Source organism: Dunckerocampus dactyliophorus, chromosome 5, assembly GCF_027744805.1.
Source record: "Dunckerocampus dactyliophorus isolate RoL2022-P2 chromosome 5, RoL_Ddac_1.1, whole genome shotgun sequence".
Taxonomy (NCBI): Eukaryota; Metazoa; Chordata; class Actinopteri; order Syngnathiformes; family Syngnathidae; genus Dunckerocampus; species Dunckerocampus dactyliophorus.
In genome coordinates, this window is record NC_072823.1 from 11,789,602 (window position 1) to 11,810,000 (window position 20,399).

At 42.3% G+C, this 20,399-nt stretch overlaps 3 protein-coding genes across 6 annotated transcripts in view; 2 read left to right on the forward strand and 1 right to left on the reverse strand.

The window, feature by feature from the left end:
* Positions 1-845: 845 nt before the first annotated feature.
* On the reverse strand, positions 846-3,867 carry usb1 (U6 snRNA biogenesis 1). 2 transcript variants are annotated; one of them, XM_054776455.1, is made up of 7 exons: positions 3,423-3,867; positions 3,074-3,213; positions 2,381-2,564; positions 1,539-1,592; positions 1,335-1,440; positions 1,170-1,250; positions 846-1,098 (listed from the first exon to the last, which is right to left on the reverse strand). In XM_054776455.1, the coding sequence occupies exons 1-7, from the start codon at positions 3,593-3,595 to the stop codon at positions 991-993; spliced, it is 846 nt and encodes a 281-aa protein (XP_054632430.1). In that variant the 5' UTR covers positions 3,596-3,867; the 3' UTR covers positions 846-990. The 2 variants fall into 2 exon arrangements, with proteins under 2 accessions (XP_054632430.1, XP_054632431.1); XM_054776456.1 differs by having other exon boundaries at positions 3,074-3,175; positions 3,423-3,660.
* znf319b (zinc finger protein 319b) lies at positions 3,140-12,949 on the forward strand. Of its 3 annotated transcripts, none has more exons than XM_054776451.1 (3): positions 3,140-3,243; positions 5,879-6,019; positions 6,107-12,949. In XM_054776451.1, the coding sequence occupies exons 2-3, from the start codon at positions 6,015-6,017 to the stop codon at positions 7,941-7,943; spliced, it is 1,842 nt and encodes a 613-aa protein (XP_054632426.1). In that variant the 5' UTR covers positions 3,140-3,243; positions 5,879-6,014; the 3' UTR covers positions 7,944-12,949. The 3 variants fall into 3 exon arrangements, with proteins under 3 accessions (XP_054632426.1, XP_054632427.1, XP_054632425.1); XM_054776452.1 differs by lacking the exon at positions 3,140-3,243 and adding an exon at positions 4,100-4,152; XM_054776450.1 differs by lacking the exon at positions 3,140-3,243 and adding an exon at positions 4,119-4,453.
* Positions 12,950-14,240: 1,291 nt separating this feature from the next.
* The window catches only part of csnk2a2b (casein kinase 2, alpha prime polypeptide b), a 13,607-nt gene continuing 7,448 nt past the window's right edge, over positions 14,241-20,399 (forward strand). Inside the window, exons 1-3 of the mRNA XM_054776454.1 lie at positions 14,241-15,162; positions 15,474-15,585; positions 17,956-18,057. Of these exons, the coding sequence (XP_054632429.1) occupies positions 15,059-15,162; positions 15,474-15,585; positions 17,956-18,057 (318 nt within the window). The 5' untranslated portion in view covers positions 14,241-15,058. The remainder of the gene's footprint in view (positions 15,163-15,473; positions 15,586-17,955; positions 18,058-20,399) is intronic.

A 20,399-nucleotide genomic window follows, 5' to 3' on the forward strand; every position in this document is an offset into this window, starting at 1 on the left:
CCACCAAGCTGCCGCCCGGGGGATTGCCCATATGGCCCATAGCTAGAACCGCCACTGACCAGGGGTGTCCAAAGTGCGGCCAAGGGGTCATTTCTGAGGCCCAGATTGTTTTTTTTATTGGCTCATATTTGGATATTTTAATTAATATGTTGGAGTGTCACAAGATTTCTCATTTCTCAAAAAAATATCTCGCGACAATAAATAACTTAATCACACAATAAATGAAAATGAACTTGATCATTTTGGTGGCCTCCATCTATTGCCATGTGCATGCGTGTGTTTTCCTGGTCTCTCGCCTAAACAGGCAGGAAGAATGTTCACTCTGTGCTTTCATCACCTAGATGCTTCAGAGAACAACCGCGTTCCATAGAACAATGGAGTGAGACCTCTTGTCAGTCATACACCTTGTTTGAATTAATGTACATGCATCAAAGTGGTCCTGCAAATCCTTTAATTTTGTTTTTGTATGCGGCCCTTGCTCAATGTATTGCAATTGATGTGAAATGGACGAGGGGTATGATTAAATAAGCTTGGATTCTTCCTACTCCTTTTGGACATGTGGAACTGCGAATTGAACTATGTGATGTATCCCATTGTAATTTGTATGCATGTTCAAATAATATTAAACCATTACCATTACCAGATACACTTATAAACCAAATGTAAACAGTTAGTAGTTTGGTCCGCAACATGTCAGAAAAGAGGAAAAAATGTTGATCACTGTTTTCCAAAGTCAAAGCTGATGCCTGTGACTATTTTTTTGTGCCAAACACAAAGATAGTAGGTCAGCTTTCATGGATGTTTAAGGAAATTAAAAAAAAAAAATCACATTTGAGAGGCTGAAGTCAGAGGATATTTACATTTTTATATAAAAAAAACAATTAATCGAATACCAAAATAGTTGTCAATTCATTGGATCATCAATTAATCCTTGACTCATTGTTGCAACTCTACAGCAAAACTCATGTATGGCGGCCCTTGGTACTGCTTTTAAGGAGCCAGAGGAAATTGGAAAGTCTTGTTCCCTGTGCGGCAGCGCAGCTCTGCACAGTCCAGCCACAGATGATAAGGCCCCTCTTCATGATTATCAACCACATTCTGAACAATGAAAGAAGATTCAGTGATCATCACCATAATATACAGGTACCTATTAGATAGTGGAACAACACCTGAAGCTCCTGAAGGCACTGCCGCAATTGCACAGTGAAGTCCCCAACACACCAGGCCAGGCTCACATGGAAAGATGGATCCTACAAGACACAGCGGTGACGATATGAGGATGTGCACAACAAAATCCAAGTGACAAATATGTGGTGTTTGTGCTCATCAATAACCTGATAAAAAGTATCGAGGCGAAACTCTGTCATTGTTTTATCCACTACTCGGACCACATCCAGCAACTGTGCATGCCCATTTGCCACTTCAATCCCAAGGAAAGTCCTGCAGGGGAAAAGACTGTCAGTCAGATCACAAAACATGGTATCTTAAGTTTAAGTAGCAAGTGATATTGTTTTATACAAACAGAGTTCAGACTGTACCTTGTCTTCTCAGCATTGCAATAGACCTTCAGTCTGTCTGCTGAGCACACAAACCTGTAAAGATGTTATTTGAGCTCCTTTTACATCCCAAAAATTGTGCACTCCACAGAAGTATAAACACAACACTTGCTTTTGCCTCCATTTTTCATGAGCTGAACTTAAAAGGTGTATACCACCCCGACACCACCACCATAACTCATCAAGTAAAAAAAATGGCACACTCGCTTACTCCACAGAACATTCATGCATGTGAAAAGAAAAGTCAAATAACTGCCTTGCCCGTGAGCTGATGAAAGTCAGTGCACCTCGCTGGCCAGGGCAGCAGAACCAACTTGCCCTGGAAGACGAGGCTCACTAAGATGGGGTGAGTGAGTGAGGAGGAAGTGTTGGCTGTGATGCCACAGAGAGTGCAGCGTGACGCCTTCATTAAAATGGCACAGTTGGTTTGTGATGCAGCTGGTTTAGTAAAACTGTCATCAGTTTGAAATTGGATTGCATGCTGCTGTGAATTGAGACCTTTTTTGGCTGCCTTAGCACACAAACATCATCTTATCCAGTTGGACACAGATTTTGTTCGTTTATGACCCAGCATTTCTAGTTTTGCTATATTTACTGTAGCATTCTTTGAAATCTTCGCTTGCTAGGTCATTTAGCTTTTTTGAACCATGTTTTCCTTTTCTTGTTTTGCAATTTGGCCAAAACATACAGTATGCCTTCATAGTGTATTCTGCCTTCAATGCAAAACACATGCTGCAGCATTTTAAGGAGAATATTCAAATTTATTTGGGCATATATAAGACAACTTGTGTAACGTCTACATTAAAGCAGGAAGCCCAGCAAACCTTTTGCAGCATGCCAAGCCCGCCTTCAGACTCTGTGTGAAGGGCTGGATCCAGTGGTGTCTCAGTACAACCGTCTGAGAGAGGCTAAGATGGAGCTCCTCCTGTGGGGTCAAAGCTAGACCAAAGGCAGCTGCTGTCGACAGAAGATCTTCCATCATCTCCTCAAATTTCTCTTCAGGTTGGTCTTGTGAAGCAAGAGTACAGGCATTTCTAAAGTGTCATAATAATAATGATAATAATAATAATAACAACAACAACTCATCACAGGTGCAGCCAATGTCATGCCTGGCTATATATCAAACTTCACAAAGACTAAAGACCTCTATCTTCATTTAACTATATCAAAAATCCAACAATTATTACAATTGAGTAGCATTCCTCTTTTTCCTGATGTTTGCTGAGTCAGTTGTGTTGTAAACCACACAAAGCTCCCTTAAATCTACTGCTACAGCTGAATATTTAGAGTTCAATGTTTTTTTTCTCAATTTAGAGTTTGTGGATGGGTTCAATAATTACTGGGATTTCTAAAAATCTACAATATTTTATTTGCAGCAGCACACCAGCATTGGATGCTTAATTAAATCCTGCTGTGATTAAAAACAGCTAGCTCATGTGTAAAAAAATTTTTTTTTTTAAATGTAGCCATACGGGTTATAGGTCATGTCACTCAGCTTGATTGTGCAACAGTCTTACATGGAAAATAAACGTAGGTGGCCCAGTTTCCCCTCTCGTGCTTAAAAGAGCGAACGCGGCCGTCGTGCAGAGAGCTGTCCTCGGCCTGTGGTTCCACATCATCTGGAAACATGGCGAGCAAACAACCGGGGATAGGCAGCCTGTTAACGGCACACAACACAATTGAACAGGTGAATTTAAATATTTACAAGTCCGAAGACTTCAGCCTTACTCAGACAGACAAACTAACTATTTGTAGCGTTTGCTGCACGTTTATCCGTATCAGCTATCGTACAAATGGCCCTCAGGCAACACTATGGACGCCCCCGACCAAACAGTGTATGCTATTTCAGTAGGACGAACAACATACCTCGTTGTAGCATACATTTGGTCACTCTTAAGCTTCTTTTTCGTCGGGCAATCATCGTCATCGGTGTCCTGCCGAGATTTTCGAGCACACATTTTAGTATGACCAGTCATGTCTGCATCTTCACCACCAGCTTCTGATTCATCGTCCGAGCTGCTGCTGTAGCTGACCAACATTATTCAGTAACTCGTACACATGGTAAAGAAACATGCGCGTTAAATGAGTAACTTTTCCTGTTTGTTCACTTTCGTTTAACCGGGTAAACCACAATTGCTTGCCAAACTCAACTACTTCCCGTTAAGGACCCACACTTCCGATGTAAACAATCTGATGTTCATGCCATTTATGTCCGTTTTGAAACAATGACTCCGGCTAAAAAGTTCCAAATGCCATTTTGACACATGGCATTTCCCTCCAGTATCCCTCCAGAATTCACTGACAACATTGCTTAAAATCCCCTCCAAATCCATATCATATGTTTGAATTAATAATGATAATAATAATTGGTGCTTATTAAGAAACGTACAAAGCAGCGCTTCTTATATAACACACACTTGAATATAATGCAACCAACATGAAACCAGTGGACATTAAAAATATTGAGCATTATTATGGTAGGGGGTAGAGTAACGACCAGACAGAGGATTGTTGGATTCTTGTGTACGCGCGCGAGAGAGCATGCTACAATCCTCTATTCATGTTCCCGTGCGCAGGGAGCTCAGGCAGAAGCTAGGTAACTGTTAGCATGACAGTTAGCTACAGACCGAAAACAAAATGCACATATCTTCCGCCTGTCGAGTGCATGCCCGAGAAGCCCGATAAATGCATACGTGCATTTGTGATTTTTATGGCCATTTTTGGCAAATGGAGCAGGATTTTTACCTCTTTTACTAAGCCACAAAATCGATTTAGTCGGCCCTTGGACCCGCAACATTTCAGCAAGAAGTGCATTCATTTGCAGATGAGAGGAGAGAGTCAAATGTTGTTTGGAGGAGTAACTAATGCATAGAAAAGTGGCCATTTGCACGCCTCTGGTATGTAAACACAGAAGTCCGTGTCTGCTTTTTAGGCGACGAATTGCTCTGATGCACCGTTAGCTGCTGTTTCCCTTAATGCTAATTTTGCTAACCTACCGTGTTTACGTTGATGTTTGGGGAGACGCTGTCTTCTATTGATTGCAACTATAGTAGTTTTATTACAGGAATGAAAAAGACAACATTATATACGGTTGTTTCGTCGGTATGCTACGTTTTTGTACTCAAATCACCTTGTGATGACAACGTGCAATAAACAGGATCTGCCTCTCCAACAAGATTAATGACTGTATTAAATATACTATGAATACTACTATACTATGTACTACTATACTGTGCTACTATTAAATACGATAACTACAGTATTTCTAAGCAAGCTTTAGTTGCACATGAATCGGGAAAAGACCTCCAATATAATAAAAAGTTTAAAAGTTTAAATTTGTTTTGATAGGGTTATTTTAAACCGACAATAAGAGCACTTGCATGACGTTTATTCACTAATGACGTTGTTTGTTGCTGTTTTTGTTTGATTCGGTGTAACGTTTCAATATTTATCTTAAGTCCTTGTTTTTCTATTAAGATAATGTCTATAGCAGGGATCACCAACGTTTTTTCTTGCGAGAGCTACTTTTAGAAAATGAAAATGGCCACGAGCTACTCATTTTTGTAGAAATGATTTTCATACCTTGTTTCAACCCAAGCAGATCAAATATGCTTGTTTTACCAAAACATTCACAAAATGCTGGTATCCACAACTCACATTTTAGGTTTCAGAATACTTTTCTTTCTAGTGTTCTCACATTATTAACTGAAAACCTGAATGAAAAGCAGGCTTGCGGGCACCACATGTGGTCGGGGGGAGGCTACCTGGTGCCCGCGGGCACCACGTTGGTGACCCCTGGTCTATAGGGTGACATTTAGGATGTTCACACTTGTCAACTGACTCTAGTCAGTTTGCTCTGATAGCATGGTTCGTTTGGTCCAATGTGAACGCAGTCCAGGACCAAACAGGGGAACCGAGACCGCCTCAGAATTGGGTTTCGGTCCGCCTGTAAGTGGACTCTAGTCAGCGGACCAAATCGCTGCATATGATATCATCAGATGCAAATGTAACCATGTGTAGCAACACCCAATAGAAAGCTGATGAAAATTATCAAAAAAATAAGTTAAATTTAAGCCCAGAAGCATAAATACAGTTGTTAAACATAAAACATTTTCAACAAAGGGATTGTGTTTATTATTAGAGTTCAGTGAAGGCATCAGAAACGCTGTCTCTTTGCAGTACAACTTCGGTAACCTTTTTCATGTCTCAATTCATCGAATTTATATCCTTTTTGTTACATCTCAGCTGGCATAGACGGGAAAGTCCTATGAGTGTATGTGACCCGGAAGACGTCATGAACTTTGATTGTCTTGTTCACACAGATACCACTCAAAAGTGAAGGTGGTGGATTCTCCTCCAGTTATCCATTGTCAACATTCGATCTCCACTTAGTCCTCCACTTTACAACCCTGTGCCTTCAGCAATCATCTTGACAGTTCTTCTGTATCTTTGGCAGCCATGGAGTGAGTTAGTTTTTATATGTCAATAACCTGATGCTTTAAATCAGTTTTCAAAATAAAATTGCTTACATTTTCCTTTATTCACTACAGCTGGGCTACTCCTGCTGCCAAACTGAACTCATACACCCGTGCCCGTGTGACAGAGGCCTGGCAGCAGCATGCTGTCTCCCAAACTCAGGTGGTCCACACCATCCCCCCAGGAGCTGAAAACTCACTGGGCTGTACTGTGTATGGAATTGTCCTGCAGCAAGAGTCCACACCTCTTCAGCAACAGCAGCAGACCCAGCTTGGACACACACAGCATGGAGGCGGGCAGCACAGTCAGCAACACTCTGCCCAGGACCAGCAGAACACCCTGCAAGCTAGTACTGAGGGAGGACACAAGTGTGAGGCATGTGGACATGATATATCCCACCTCAGCAATCCCCATGAGCACCAGTGCATGGTAAGTCAGGAAAGGTCATTTCAGTGCACTCAGTGCTTGAAAATCTTCCACCAAGCAACAGACTTACTAGAGCACCAGTGTGTTCAAGTGGAACAGAAACCCTTTGTTTGCGGGTTGTGCAAGATGGGCTTCTCCCTCCTCACATCTCTAGCCCATCACCACTCATCCCACAACAGCACCCATCCAATGAAGTGTTCTATATGTGAGAAGACGTACCGGCCTGGTACTTCTAGCAGCATGACCCCCAACTCCTCCTCGAACAATGCCCAGCAGCCCAGTAGGGATGGGGCATCAGCCAGCAGCAACTCATCCATCCTACCTTTCCCCTCGGCCCGTGACCGCCCATACAAGTGTTCCGTATGTCAGAAGGGCTTCAAGCACCTGTCAGAACTCACACGGCATGAGCGAGTGCACACTGGCGAGAAGCCTTTTAAATGTGACACGTGTGACAAGGCCTTCAGCCAGTCCTCACACCTGCAACACCACCAGCGAACACACAGCAACGAACGCCCTTTCAAGTGTGCGGTTTGCGAGAAAAGCTTTAAGCACCGCTCCCACTTGGTGCGTCACATGTACGTGCACTCCGGTGAGCACTTATTCAAATGCAACTTATGCGAGCTGCACTTCAAAGAGTCGTCAGAGCTCCTTCACCATCCCTGCCACCCGCAGGGTTCCCGCCCCTTCCGCTGCGCCACTTGCGGAAAGGGTTTCAAGCGACCCTCAGACCTCCGCCAACACGAGCGCACACACTCAGAGGAGCGTCCTTTTCACTGTGACGAGTGTCAGATGAGCTTCAAACAGCAGTACGCCCTAGTGCGGCACCGCCGTACACACAAAGACCCGGGCGATAGACCGTTCAAATGCAATTTATGTGACATGGGCTTCATGCAACCGTCGCACCTCCTCTACCACCAGCACGTACACGGCATGGACAACCTGTTCAAGTGTGCCTCATGCCAGAAGGAGTTCAGTCAATCAGGAGAGCTGCTCAGGCACAAATGTGGAGAGTCGCCAAACACTGCACCAGACAAGCCGTACAAGTGTGACGTCTGCGGCAAGGGCTACAAGAAGAGTTCCACGTTACAGCGGCATCAAAACTCTCACTGCCAAGAAAAGCCCCTCAAGTGCTCCCTTTGTGATCGTCGCTTCCTCTCCTCGTCCGAATTCGTCCAGCATCGCTGCGACCCATCCCGGGAAAAGCCACTTCAATGTCCTGACTGTGAGAAGCGCTTCAAATACTCCTCAGACCTCAACAGACATCTACGTGTGCACACAGGCGAGAAGCCATACAAGTGTGACCATTGCAACAAGTGCTTCAAACAGCGCGAACATATGACCAAACACCAGAGCACGCACTCGAGGGAAGGACAGTTTAAGTGTGTGTGGTGTGGCGAGCGTTTCAGCGACTTGGGCTCTTTACAGGATCACACAGTGCAGCACACGGCTGATGGAGGTGACTACCCAGTGCCCCATTGCATCTAATTCAATCCTTGAACTGAATTTCTCAACTTATTATTCCACACAGTCCCGCCTCCACCAAGCAGTACAGTTCAAGTTTAGTGCGGTACAAAGTATTTTTGTGTGTTTGGCTACCAAAAGAATGCGTTTGTAGGGATAGGCCTGTCGACAAAAACACTTTATGTGTGACAACAAGAATGGAATGGGAAGAACTCAAGCACACCATCTGTCAAATAAAGCCATGTTCTCACCAACATATCACATCAGTTTGGATAATGTAGACCCTGAGCAGGCATGTGCTTCTACCACAGAGTGGATAGCTGCATCAGCTACATAAATAGTGTGACGCATACCAGGGTCACAGTGTGCAATTCAGCAATTAACGGTTCTGAACCATAATTCTGTCATAATCCACGGTACAGTGGAACCCGTTTCAACCCCTTCTAAGTCGACAAACTCATTAAGTCCTGGTCCACCGTGTTCTTGTTCCTAAAAGGATGACCGACCAAAATAAAAGTGGCTACTTAAGCTGACGTTGACATGCATGGTCGACAAAATATGAGACTCAAAGAAAAATCGGTCCATTTATGTTGACATGTTGAATTGTTGTAATGTTAGTTAATTGTTGACTTCATCATTATCGCATAACCATAGATTTGTGGTTATGTCAAAATCTTTAAAAAAACAAACTAACAAGCAGGAAAAGAACTGGCAATTAGTCTTTGCTTTGGCCTAGGACCAAAGGTCCTTTCTTCTTTCGCAGCAAACGTTCTTTCGTTCCTTTTTCCGCAACTAACAATGCACCTGTTTGCACCAATGGAGAAAAATCTGTGTCAACAAACTGCCGTTGGTTAAAAAGTCCTTTATTGTTGCCCATTCTCCTTAGGCCTGGTGAAAGTCCCAAGTAAATGTGCAGGCACCGGTTATTTTCACTTATTTTCACCATTCATGTCGACTGAAACAGGTTCCACTGTATTTTTAAACATTTGCCATTCACTTCATTCCATTGTAACATGTTTGAATGTGTCGAATTCTCTGTTGACAAATCAACAGTACATGCACTAAAAAAACAATACATTTTTGCATGAATTCAGTCAAAACCAGCCTTTTAAAACGTGTGTAAACACCTTAATTAGAATGCTTTAATCTTTTTAAAGGTCGGATTAACACACATAGACTATTCTATCGGAAAGCAGATCCCTCTCACATGTATACACTTTCATTGATCGATCATTGGAGCGGGCTTTCTGCGCGTGCACCAGTCTCCTTAGAGGACTAATGGTTTAGGTTATTTCAAATATACATACACTATTAGGTTGAAGGACATTGCATATTTACAGTTTTACAATTCAACATGTCTGAAGTAGGAGGTAGGACGAAGCACAAAGAAGACTAAGCCGAAGAAGCCAGAAAATGAAGTAAGTTTATATATATATTGAAAGTGCATGGATAGAAAAAAAAACACCCTACATGTTTCATAAGTAGCAGAACATCCTAGAAGAAGCCAGTTTTAAAGCGTTACAGGACGCCTGAGTACATCCCCCGCTGGGTAGAAACATGGTGTGTCTAGCTCCGTCACCCCAATTAGAGATGACCAAAATTATCACGATTATCAATATTATGACAGTATGGATCAGATTTGCTGAAAATATGCACGCACCTCAAGCATAGTCCACTTTATAGTGCAAAAATATTATTTTATGTCACTGAACTTAACCATACCACTCGGTGGAAACTGAACTGTATTGCTTGGTGGGGTGCCCTTTTACTTAACTCAATGTTCACCATATTTGCAACAAGTCTTTTTGGTTTGCTAACCTTTAAAACTCGATGTAGTGTCATTTTGTAAAGTTTCCACCTCTTATTCTCTGCTTTTATAAGCTCTTTTGCCACCTGAAAGTAACACAGCAGCTCCATCCACTTAACTGCCACTGGTGCCATAATGGAGGTTAATCCAGACCAGGGGTCACCAACGTGGTGCCCGCGGCCACCAGGTAGCCCCCCACGACCGCATGAGGCACCCGCAAGCCTGCTTTTCATTCAGGTTTTCAGTTAATAATGTGAGAACACTAGAAAGAAAAGTATTCTGAAACATAAAATGTGAGTTGTGGGGGGCCACACCCCCCCTTTTGAAAAAAGCTAGATCCGCCCCTGCCAGCATGAAACCTAAAATGTGAGTTGTGGATACCAGCATTTTGTGAATGTTTTGGTAAAACAAGCATATTTGATCTGTTTGGGTTGAAATAAGGTATGAAAATCATTTCTACAAAAATGAGTAGCTCGTGGCCATTTTCATTTTCTAAAAGTAGCTCTCGCAAGAAAAAATGTTGGTGACCCCTGATCCAGACAATATTAGCAGCCGTGTAAGTAAAACAAATAAAACGCACTTAATGGCCAAAATAAGGGGAAGCAAGACTTTAATAAATTATTAAGAAGGGAGCAATTTATGGAATAATTAATTTAGTTCCTTTCGCCGCCTTGTTTTTCCTCAAATATACACTATCACCCATCTGTTTTAACACAAATGACTTTATATTCTTTGTTTTTTGTTCCTTGCAAATGAAAGACCAACAAAGCCCTAAAAGAAGATGCCTCTTTGTTTTTTAATAGATAACAGAAAGGTGTAAGAATATTCACGTGACTGTATAACAGTAAACAATCTAGTATAAAATATACAATACATGATAAGAATATATGTTTATCATTTAACAATACAGGTCAAAGCACTTTAGTGGATAGCCAGCAAAGACCAAAGCAGTTAATTGCTGTACAAAGTTTTTGCATGTTTTAAATTGTGTTAAGTGATTGTACTTGCAGTTCGCCATCAAGTCATACTAAATTATAAGGCATAGAAATAAATACAATTGTTAATGTCAGAGGGCCTGCACTAAACAACAAAACGGGCCGTACTTTACCCACCACTGCTCTTGGGAAACTGTTCCGTGTGTGTTTTCTCCCGAAAATACTCGTCAAACACTCCTCTCCCTGAGTATTACGTGTACAACGCTTCCATCAGAGGTCTTTGCTGTACATACTGGATGTGTACGTGACTTGTTTACTTGTCAGAATGTGTCTTTCTTAAAGAAAATGTAGCAGACAGTGTTTTGTATTCTTGCTACTTTTTACCTGGTGAAACTTTTTTCAATTTTATGTCCGTGTGGGCCATGTAGCGATTGCATCATGCTGACGGTAAAGAGAAACATGTCTTCTTAGCGCATGAATGGAAGCTATTTAGGTCAAACGAGGAAACGCAGGCTGACGAAGGGTTTGTCAACAATGTTTGGGCAAATCGGCATCTTTTAACAAATGTTGTAGCCCTGGGCTGTCATAGAGGTGTTTTTGCACCTGCACTTTGACTTCAAATTTCTGTCCTTATTAGTAGGTCTGGTGTTGTCTGTCATGCTATATTCCATTCGTAGCAGTCTCCATTACTTCTATTAAACTGACAAGATCCCCATGTTCTTCCCTTCCCAAATTGCTCCCGATTAGCAGTTTGTGTGCAGTATTAAAACAGTATTTTTTATTTTGAATTGTCTGTTGAAGCGGAAAAAAGTAGCTCCTCTGCCTTTTTAATCATGCATCATCATCATCATTCGCTGGCATCACAAAACTATGAGATATTACAATAAGGATTTTATTGTTTCCCATCGATTTGTATTCATAATTTCAATCTTTAAAAAGAGAGACATGGGTTGGCTAAAATCCCATCACGGTTAATTGGTTCCACCGTGATAAGTGAATTTCTGCAAAGTAGGATTACTTATTTACAAATCAAATACTTGTGTAGTTAGAGCATAGAAAACCAGTTTTACGACCTAAGTACGGATTTTTAACATTATTAGAGCCCTATAGACATGAAATATCACATCTTTACACACTTATTACCCAATATAGTAAACCTAAAAACAGAAAATAAGCCATTTAAGACATATATAAGATCTGATGCTCGTGCGTGTTGCAATAAATGTGTGGGGGACAGGAAGTTAAGGCGAGGGCTCAGAGTTGAGTTTTAGCTTGGAGTAGATTACAGCCGCAACCGTAGCCCATGTTATTATGATTATTATGTTATTATTATTGTGCCTGTTGTGAGATCATTCAAACCTGCAATAAAAGCCTGTTGTTCCAGCAATCAAATCCGATGCTTGTGTGCCTCACTGAACATTACAGTAACATTACTGACACCTAGTGACCAGTGTAGAATACTACATACCAATGTGTCACAATGTGTTTTCTGAATATTTGTATTTTAGTTCATTTAGTCAATTGTATCCTTGGAAATGCTTCATTAAGGCAAAAGTACATCAAATTTGCTTCAATATGCATGGCGTATTCAACCAGAAAGTGCATGATTTATTAATATATTTTTGAAAAACGGTGATAGAGTGAAGTCGCGAATAGCATTTAAAGCAAAATAGCATTTAAAGCTAAAGAGTCGTTACTGATGGGGTTGTTGTAGTTGTTTATAAACAAACATGCAGCACATAAACAAATGTAACATCTTGATATTCATTTGGGAGGTCATATCAGGTACATGCACAAATGTCAGCAGGGGTGTCCTGGGACAACAATTTGGACTTTTTGCTCCTGACTGGTCCACTACAATCCTGGTTGCTGTGGGTCGCGGTTGTTGTGTCCCTGGGCAAGACCCTTCACCAACCTTGCCTCCAGGGCTACCCACACCAGTGTAGAAATGTTTGGTGGTGGTGGTGCGAATTGTCAGTCTACTCCAGGGCAGCTGTGACTACAGATGTACCCTACCGGTCAAAAGTTTCCGAACACTCCAATTTCTCTGGAGGAAAAACCTACATTTTTAGGTGTTAAGATGGTCTGTCTCTCTTCCATTGTTTATTCCCTTTTTTCTTTTTCTAGCAACAAAATACTTTCTCCAGTACAATGATGTTCAACTGATGTTCACGAGGGTATAGTACCCCAGTGTCTTCCGAACACTGTTTTTATGCAGACAGAGGAGGTAATAAGTACTCCTGTACAGTAAGTACATCTGTGCTAATTGCATGCTACGCCACCACCAGGTGAGATTTGGGTCACTGCTTGTCATTGAGGGGTGATGGTGGTTCCCGCAGCCAACAAGTTGAGAACCACTGGTGTAAAGGTGAACAGGCTTCAACTCCATCTTTGCTTCAACTTGAGCAGCCGTTTTCCGCTTGATCCTAGTGCCTGGCACATATCAATTTCCATTTAATATAGCGTAACAGTAAGGCGCAGCAGTAAGTAAATAAACTGCCATCCATCGGCCCATTTTGGGTCGGACCACCAGGAAAACTCCCATTGCTCCCGATGGCCTATCCACCCCTGAATGTCAGCATCCACTGTTCTTGATTATTACCCATCTGTCTTTCATACTTTCTCATATTTAATAAAACACATTTGACCCTGGTGGCTGTCACTGTCTGCATGCTTGCTTGTAAGTCTTTGGCAACTGATGCTCCACCTTCAAGGTAACCTTTCCTGCCAGATTTTAAAAAATATTTTTTTCATTGTCAAACATGAAGGAAAAATACCGCCTACTAAGTGTACATTTGTGCCATGATTATCTGTATGTCGGCCTACTGTATGTATAGCATTCAGTTACCCTCAGCACCAATAAAATGTTACATTTTTAGTTATGCAGCCTTTGGCGTACAGTATGATGTCAAATACACTGAATAGGTGAAATACATGTATTTTCCCATGCAGCTGGTGGGGGTTTAGTCCCACTTTATGCTTGCACTTAATAAGCTCTGCTTCTTCCTATTCCTTTTCAGTCATGAATTGAATTGTGCAAGACACCCGAAACAAACCAAACCGTACCAAAGTGTGCTTTGTTTACGATGTATGCACAGATTTACACAATAATTGCATAAAACAATTCTTATAGTGAATCCAGATATTGTGTAGCACTTCTACTCAGGTATATCAACCCACTGTGGGTTATTCAGGCGGGCTAGTTTTTACGGTTCAATCAAAGACAAGATCATGGACAAAAAAGTCATGATGCTGAAATGATGCCACGGCATCACCTCAAAGTGCTAAATAAGCATCAAATCACTCTGATGTCATGTCTATTCTGATTCTTATTCTATTCTTAGGAGGCATATCTACATATCTTAATATTGGCATGCAAATTGTGAGGGAAATAAACCCCACATTATAATATTTGTAAAGTGTGTTTTGAGTTGATACATAAGCATCAAAGGTTATCAGGCTGTTCTCTGGCAAAGCACAAGCCAAGAAACTCAGAATGCTGGAGGAAACGTACTCTCCTCACCGCTGGAGGGCGCTGTAGCACAGCAGTGTTGTGGTCCTCGCCGTCACCCCGGCAAACAGCAGCTTTCACATCCGGGTGTCTCTCGCTCCTCTTCACTCTCAATCCGCTCCCCTTTCCTACGATCTCAGCCGGGGGAGTACTGTGGGTAGAGAAGACTCCCGTGTTTCTTCTGTCGCTGTCTAGTCCAGGGACTCTCGAAGCGGCCATTACCCGCACAGCTGGTCGCTCATGACGCGGGCTCCGCTGAAGGTGGTGCACGGCGCCGAGCCCTCCTCGTCTGTGCGACATCTCCGCGCTCAAGTAGCATCGCTTGCTAACGTTAGCTAACAACATAGATCTCTCCGCCACTCCTGCACTCTCTCCCCAGACACGCCACTGCGCTACAGATCCGTCATATCAGCGCTTGAGTGACAGCTAAGACTGGACCACGGAGGGGTTGCCGCCCTCCGGTTACTAATCTGTTATCGCTGGGAACGTATCCTCCCCTAACGTTCCATGATAGTTAGGGCCCGTGGCTCCACAGTAGCCCCTCACTTTTAACCAAGCAAAGCAGCGTTTAAATGACAAACAATTCCTTCGCGTCCACTTTTGGAGTCGCTTTCTTTTCTACCTCAACACCCCGATGCCTGCTCGGTCCTCCTCGTAACCTCAGCTCTTGATTCCCAACTCCTCGGGACCGATCCAGCTGCCACTGACAATCCGGTGAGGGAGAGCTGCCCGGCCGTCCTTCTGTCCACGCGCTCCTCGTGTCACTTCTTTCAGTGCAGAAGGAAGATAACCGACCTGTTTGTTAGAACCTCTTCTTGGTCTACAACTGCAACCCAGTCCAGATTCTCCGTGACCGCCCCGCTCCCTCCGAGCCACGGTACTCGCCATGCCGGGTCCGGTGGCCGGTAGCAAGTCCCGAGTGTACGCTGATGTCAATTTGCTCAAGAGCCGGGATTACTGGGACTACGAGGCCCACATACCCAACTGGAAGTGAGGACCTTTCTGTTTACTGTCCTCTTTAATGTCATGCATGTGATGCCTGAACACGGCACATAATGGCTGCCTGGTGGGTAAAGTGTGGATGATGGCTGTCTAATATTACACTGCTATACGAGGGTGTGATGACACCAAGATGGTGCGGTCCCTCAGCCTCCCACACCCACTATTCTCCTTACTACCTTAAAAAAGACACATCTAAATATATTCCTTTTTAACGATAAAACCTCCAAATTGGTTATAGAATTATTTGCTACGTAGCTGACGTTATATTTCACACCTACGGATTCTGTCTGTCCCCATAGCAACCAGGAGGACTACCAGCTGGTCCGTAAACTGGGCAGAGGGAAGTACAGTGAAGTGTTCGAGGCCATCAACATCACCAACAATGAGAAGGTGGTGGTCAAGATTTTGAAGGTGAGCAGGAAAAATCCTTACGAACAGAATACAAACTGTGTGCTTTTGAATTCTTTCACGTTAAATTTATTAGACGACAGGCCAGATGTTAAGTGATTTTTTTCTGAGGTCAATCTTAAGACCCTGATCGATTTTTGTTTTTGTTCTTGTCTTTGGTCTTACAGTCTTTCCCATAAGAAATAATGGAAATACAAATAACCCGTTCCAGTGTTAAAAATATTACCAAATAAAACCTGTACAGGCAATTTTTAAACACCATTCTTAACTTATGAATTTACAACTTAACTGTCATACTAGTAAAAATCAGCTAACCGCTGTTAATATTAAGACATAAAAGTATCAAGAAATTTGTTAGATGAAGGTGCAATGCGAAAGTTGATTCACGTTGCAGTTGCCCCCCAACTATTTCATGTCAAACAATTTTAACGATGAGAAACGCGAGAACTTAATTTGATTTAGTATGTGTTAACGTGTTTTCTAACGTGCATGATAGTGATGTGTCGGTTGCGTATAAAACGCCACTTAGAAGTGGTTCTTTGAAGTGGACGATGGGAGCCGGGTCTTTGAAGTGAACGAATCATCGCTTTTTTTCTGGTGCTTTTTCTGTCGAAGCCGCACGTGATTGGTCAAAATGTGCCTTGTGTGTCGACAATAAACAGAAGGGAGGGGTTATGCACACACAAGCAAGTTGGAAAGGTGAGGTAAACGAGCAGTAGGAAACAAAAGCTGAGGCACCTTGTTTCTGAATTCCAATTTTCACTAAAGACCACAAAAACAGTTACCCAGATGCTTCTTTTTCTTTTAGTTTTACACATTTTAATTGATATTTTGTTGTGAAATGTTTTATTGAGAATGTGTGGTTTTCCTGTAAATAGTTGGAAATTTACAAATAACAATCAGATTGGACCTTTTTACGATTGAGATGGGTCTTTGTTTTCATGTTCTGCATGACAGGTTGGACTTTAGTTTTGGTTTTCCTTATTTTTTATGTCGTTTATTTTTTTTGTGCTTGTTTTCCCATTTGGTGCCATGTGCAGCTGCCTTGCAGTCGCTGGAAAGCACGTGCAGCAGTACCTGTTTAGTAGCACTCAGTGCTACCGTTCAGGTGGAGCCGCTTTAAATAAAAAGCAAAACGTAACACTTCATTGCAAATTGCATATTTGCAATCTGAAAGCAATACTTTGAAATAATTTGACACCGCCAACATACTGAGGTAGCCAGCAAGCTGATCTGTGGAGAACGTCGTCACTCTTGCGCCCACATCATTATCAGCAGAAAAAACAATACCAATATAAATGCAATATCTCATTTTTATGCCAGTATCGGCCCTATTGGACTTCCCGAAAATGAAGCCATATAAACAACAAACATTTGATATAATTATATTTTTACTTTAGATATTAATTTGACATGTATTTTGGTAAGAAATCAGTTTAAGCAAAAACAAAAATCGGAGGAGTCGTTAGGAAGCTGACAGATCTGGCTCTTTTGGCCTGGCTCATTTAAAAAAAAACAAAAAAAAAACAGACTTTTCAGCACTATTGCATGGTCAATCTGGAAGTATTGGGGCTCCATGGAAATCGTATCGCTTCAATTGTGAGTCCACCTCAACTGGAGAACACTGCTGTGGCCAACGCTACAAACACAGAAATGATCCAAAACCAAAAACACAAACACCATAACACAAAAATGGAAAAATGCCACACAGTGGACAAGTGGTTAGCAGGAGATCTGGGTTCGAATCTGCGTTGGGTATCTCTGCGTGGAGTTGTTCTCCTCGTGCGTGCGCGGGTTTTCTGGAGTAACCGTTTCCTCCCACATGTCCAAAAACATGCATGTTAGGTTAATTCGCGACTCTAAATTGTTCATAGGTTTGAATGTGAATGTGAATGGTTGTTTGTCTATATGTGCCCTGCCATTGGCTGGCGACCAGTCCAGGGTGTACCCTGCCTGTCGCCCAAGGTCAGCTGGGATAGGCTGGTGTTTGTGTGTTTTTGGTATTGCATCATTTCTGTATTTGGAACGATCGGTCGCCATAGAAGACAGTAATTTGCAAATAGGCATCCAGTGTGACTGTTTACAGTATGTATTGCCAGATAGATGTTAGGGCACTAGTAAATACATTGTAGGAGAAGCAGCATGCATCTTGACAGCACGTCATTTATATATCTTAAATGTAAACTGCATTCTCAGTACAGGAGTTGTCTTGTCTGCTAAGATTGACAGAATGATGCTGAATCATGCACACCACAGGCAGGCAAGCAGAATCAGCAGCTTCAGCATCAGCAGGCAATCGTGACATGTGGGAGAACATCTTGGTGTGATTTTTATTTTTTATTTTTTTGTCTATCTCTATCTGTCTTGTCTTAGCCGGTCAAGAAAAAGAAAATCAAGCGCGAGATCAAAATCCTGGAGAACCTGCGTGGTGGGACCAACATCATCCGACTGGTGGACACAGTCAAAGACCCTGTGGTAAGTTCTCTGATGGTGCGGGGTACACCTGATTGAAAGAATATCAGTAAGTAAAGGGTTAAAATTTTTGCAATATTGCACATTCATAGGGCACACGGTCAGGAGATCCGGAGGCCCTGTGTTCGATTCGAAGTTTGCATGTTCTCCTCGTGCGTGCATGGGTTTTCTCCGGGGATTCCAGTTTCCTCCCACATTCCAAAAACATGCATGTTAGGTTAATTGGCGACTCCAAATTGTCCATAGGTATGAATGTGAGTGTGAATGATTGTTTGTCTATATGTGCCCTGTGATTGGCTGGCGACCAGTCTAGGGTGTACCTCGCCTCTTGCCCAAAGTCAGCCGGGATAGGCTCCAGGATACGCCCGTGACCCTAATGATGATAAGTGACAGAGAAAATTAATGAATGGATGGATAGATGGATGCACATTCGTAGACAGTCGGGAGTCAAACTGCATGCTGAGTATGACAAGTTCATACATGTTGGCAGGTCTGTACTAATATTGAAAGTCCTCCCTGCCTCTCACGCCCCCCTAACAGTTCACTAGGCCCCCCCCCACACACCCCACCGGGGGCCCACACCACTATTTATAACCATAACCACATAACGGCTGCAAATTGTTGGTGGCTTCTCTGGGACTGTTTGTTTATGTCAGTGTTTCCCAACCTTTTTTGTCGTGTGTACCCCCAGAGCCTTTTTGTCATACCATGAGTACCCCCTCACTCATATGGATGATAATTTTCCAAAAGTAGAATGTAACACAACTGTTATGATTTTGGGGCAGCTGTACCACAGGTTATTGTCTCCCTTGTGAAACTAGTTGTAGCACACACATTCCATTTTATTGTCTGGATTAGTATGAAACGACTTGAGAATATTTACTTATCATCTTTGAAATTAAATGTTCCACGCACCCCCTGCAGTTTGCTCATGTACCACTAGGGGTACAAGTGCCCCTGGTCAGGAATCACTGGTATGTGCACACATGATGGGTGTGGGTGGGTGTGTACTAGGCAGCCATAAGTGACAGCCGTGAACCTCCTCTTATTCGGGCTGAATGACAATTTTTAATTCAATTAAATTTGTGAAAAATACAGACTTTTTTTTTCCCAATTTGTTCACCCATCCATCCATTTTCTATGCCGCTTCTCATCATTAGGGTCGCAGGGGTATGCTGGAGCCTATCCCAGCTGACTTCGGGCAACAGGCGGGGACTGTCACTGTGACCCTAGACTGGTCGCCAGCCAATGGCAGGGCACATATAGACAAACAACCATTCACACTCACATTCATACCTATGGACAATTTAGGTTAATTGGCAACTCTAACATGCAAGGTTTTGGAATGTGGGAGGAAACTGGAGTACTCGGAGAAAACCCGAGCACAAATGCCCAACGGAGATGCAAACCCAGACCTCCTGACTGTGTGGCCAACATGCTAACCACTAGACCGTGCGGCCTCAATTTGTTCATTTAAACCAATATTCATAAGTTATACTAGCAGTATTCTTCTTATATTTTTTGGTTTTACAAAATTTAATTAAATAAAATTTAATTTTGAGGCAGTTGTAAACATGCCCTTGAAGCGTGAAAGTTGTTTGGACAATTGTTCTTTGACACAGCTCTTGTATTGGATCTTATTACGTTGCATAAGTACTCATAATCTAGTGGCTACTGCGTTTTAACAGTTGCTTCACTTGTATGGAATCCAATGAAAATGCTTGTTATCGATGTGTGCCTGTATGTGTTATAACTGAAAGAAAAGAAAGCTGCTTAGCTGTATGGATCTAAGCAATTCATTGTGTGAGAAATTCCTCCTGGAATGGTTTGACATGAAGCTATTGTTTATTTGTACTCCTAAAATTAGACATAAAGGATCACTCTGCCACTAAATGTTGGTGGTTTGAGTCCACTTTTGCACAGTCAGCTTTTTTAAGGTCACAACCATTACTAACATTTTTATGGCTGCAAATAGTCTCCAGTCTTCAGTACTACAGTATCTAATTTGTGCTGTACAGAAATTTGTCCTGAACTCTAAACTGAAAGGTCAGATCAAATTGAACATCATAGTCTTTGTAAGACATTTCCTCACTTCACATTCCAAACATTTGGACCTTCCTGAGAAACAAGCCCAAATCATTTCTTTCATCTTTGAGGAGAACTCCTTTTTCAAGAACAGTCACTGATACATCATTGTGGTCGACATTCTCTTTCTGTAGCACACATAAGTACACATTTAAATAATAGCTTTCTCACCAATATTCATTATACAGTAACAATATTGTCCAGCATTTCATTTCCGATGCCGATATCAACTGATACCAATATGGACAGAAGCTCTTGCC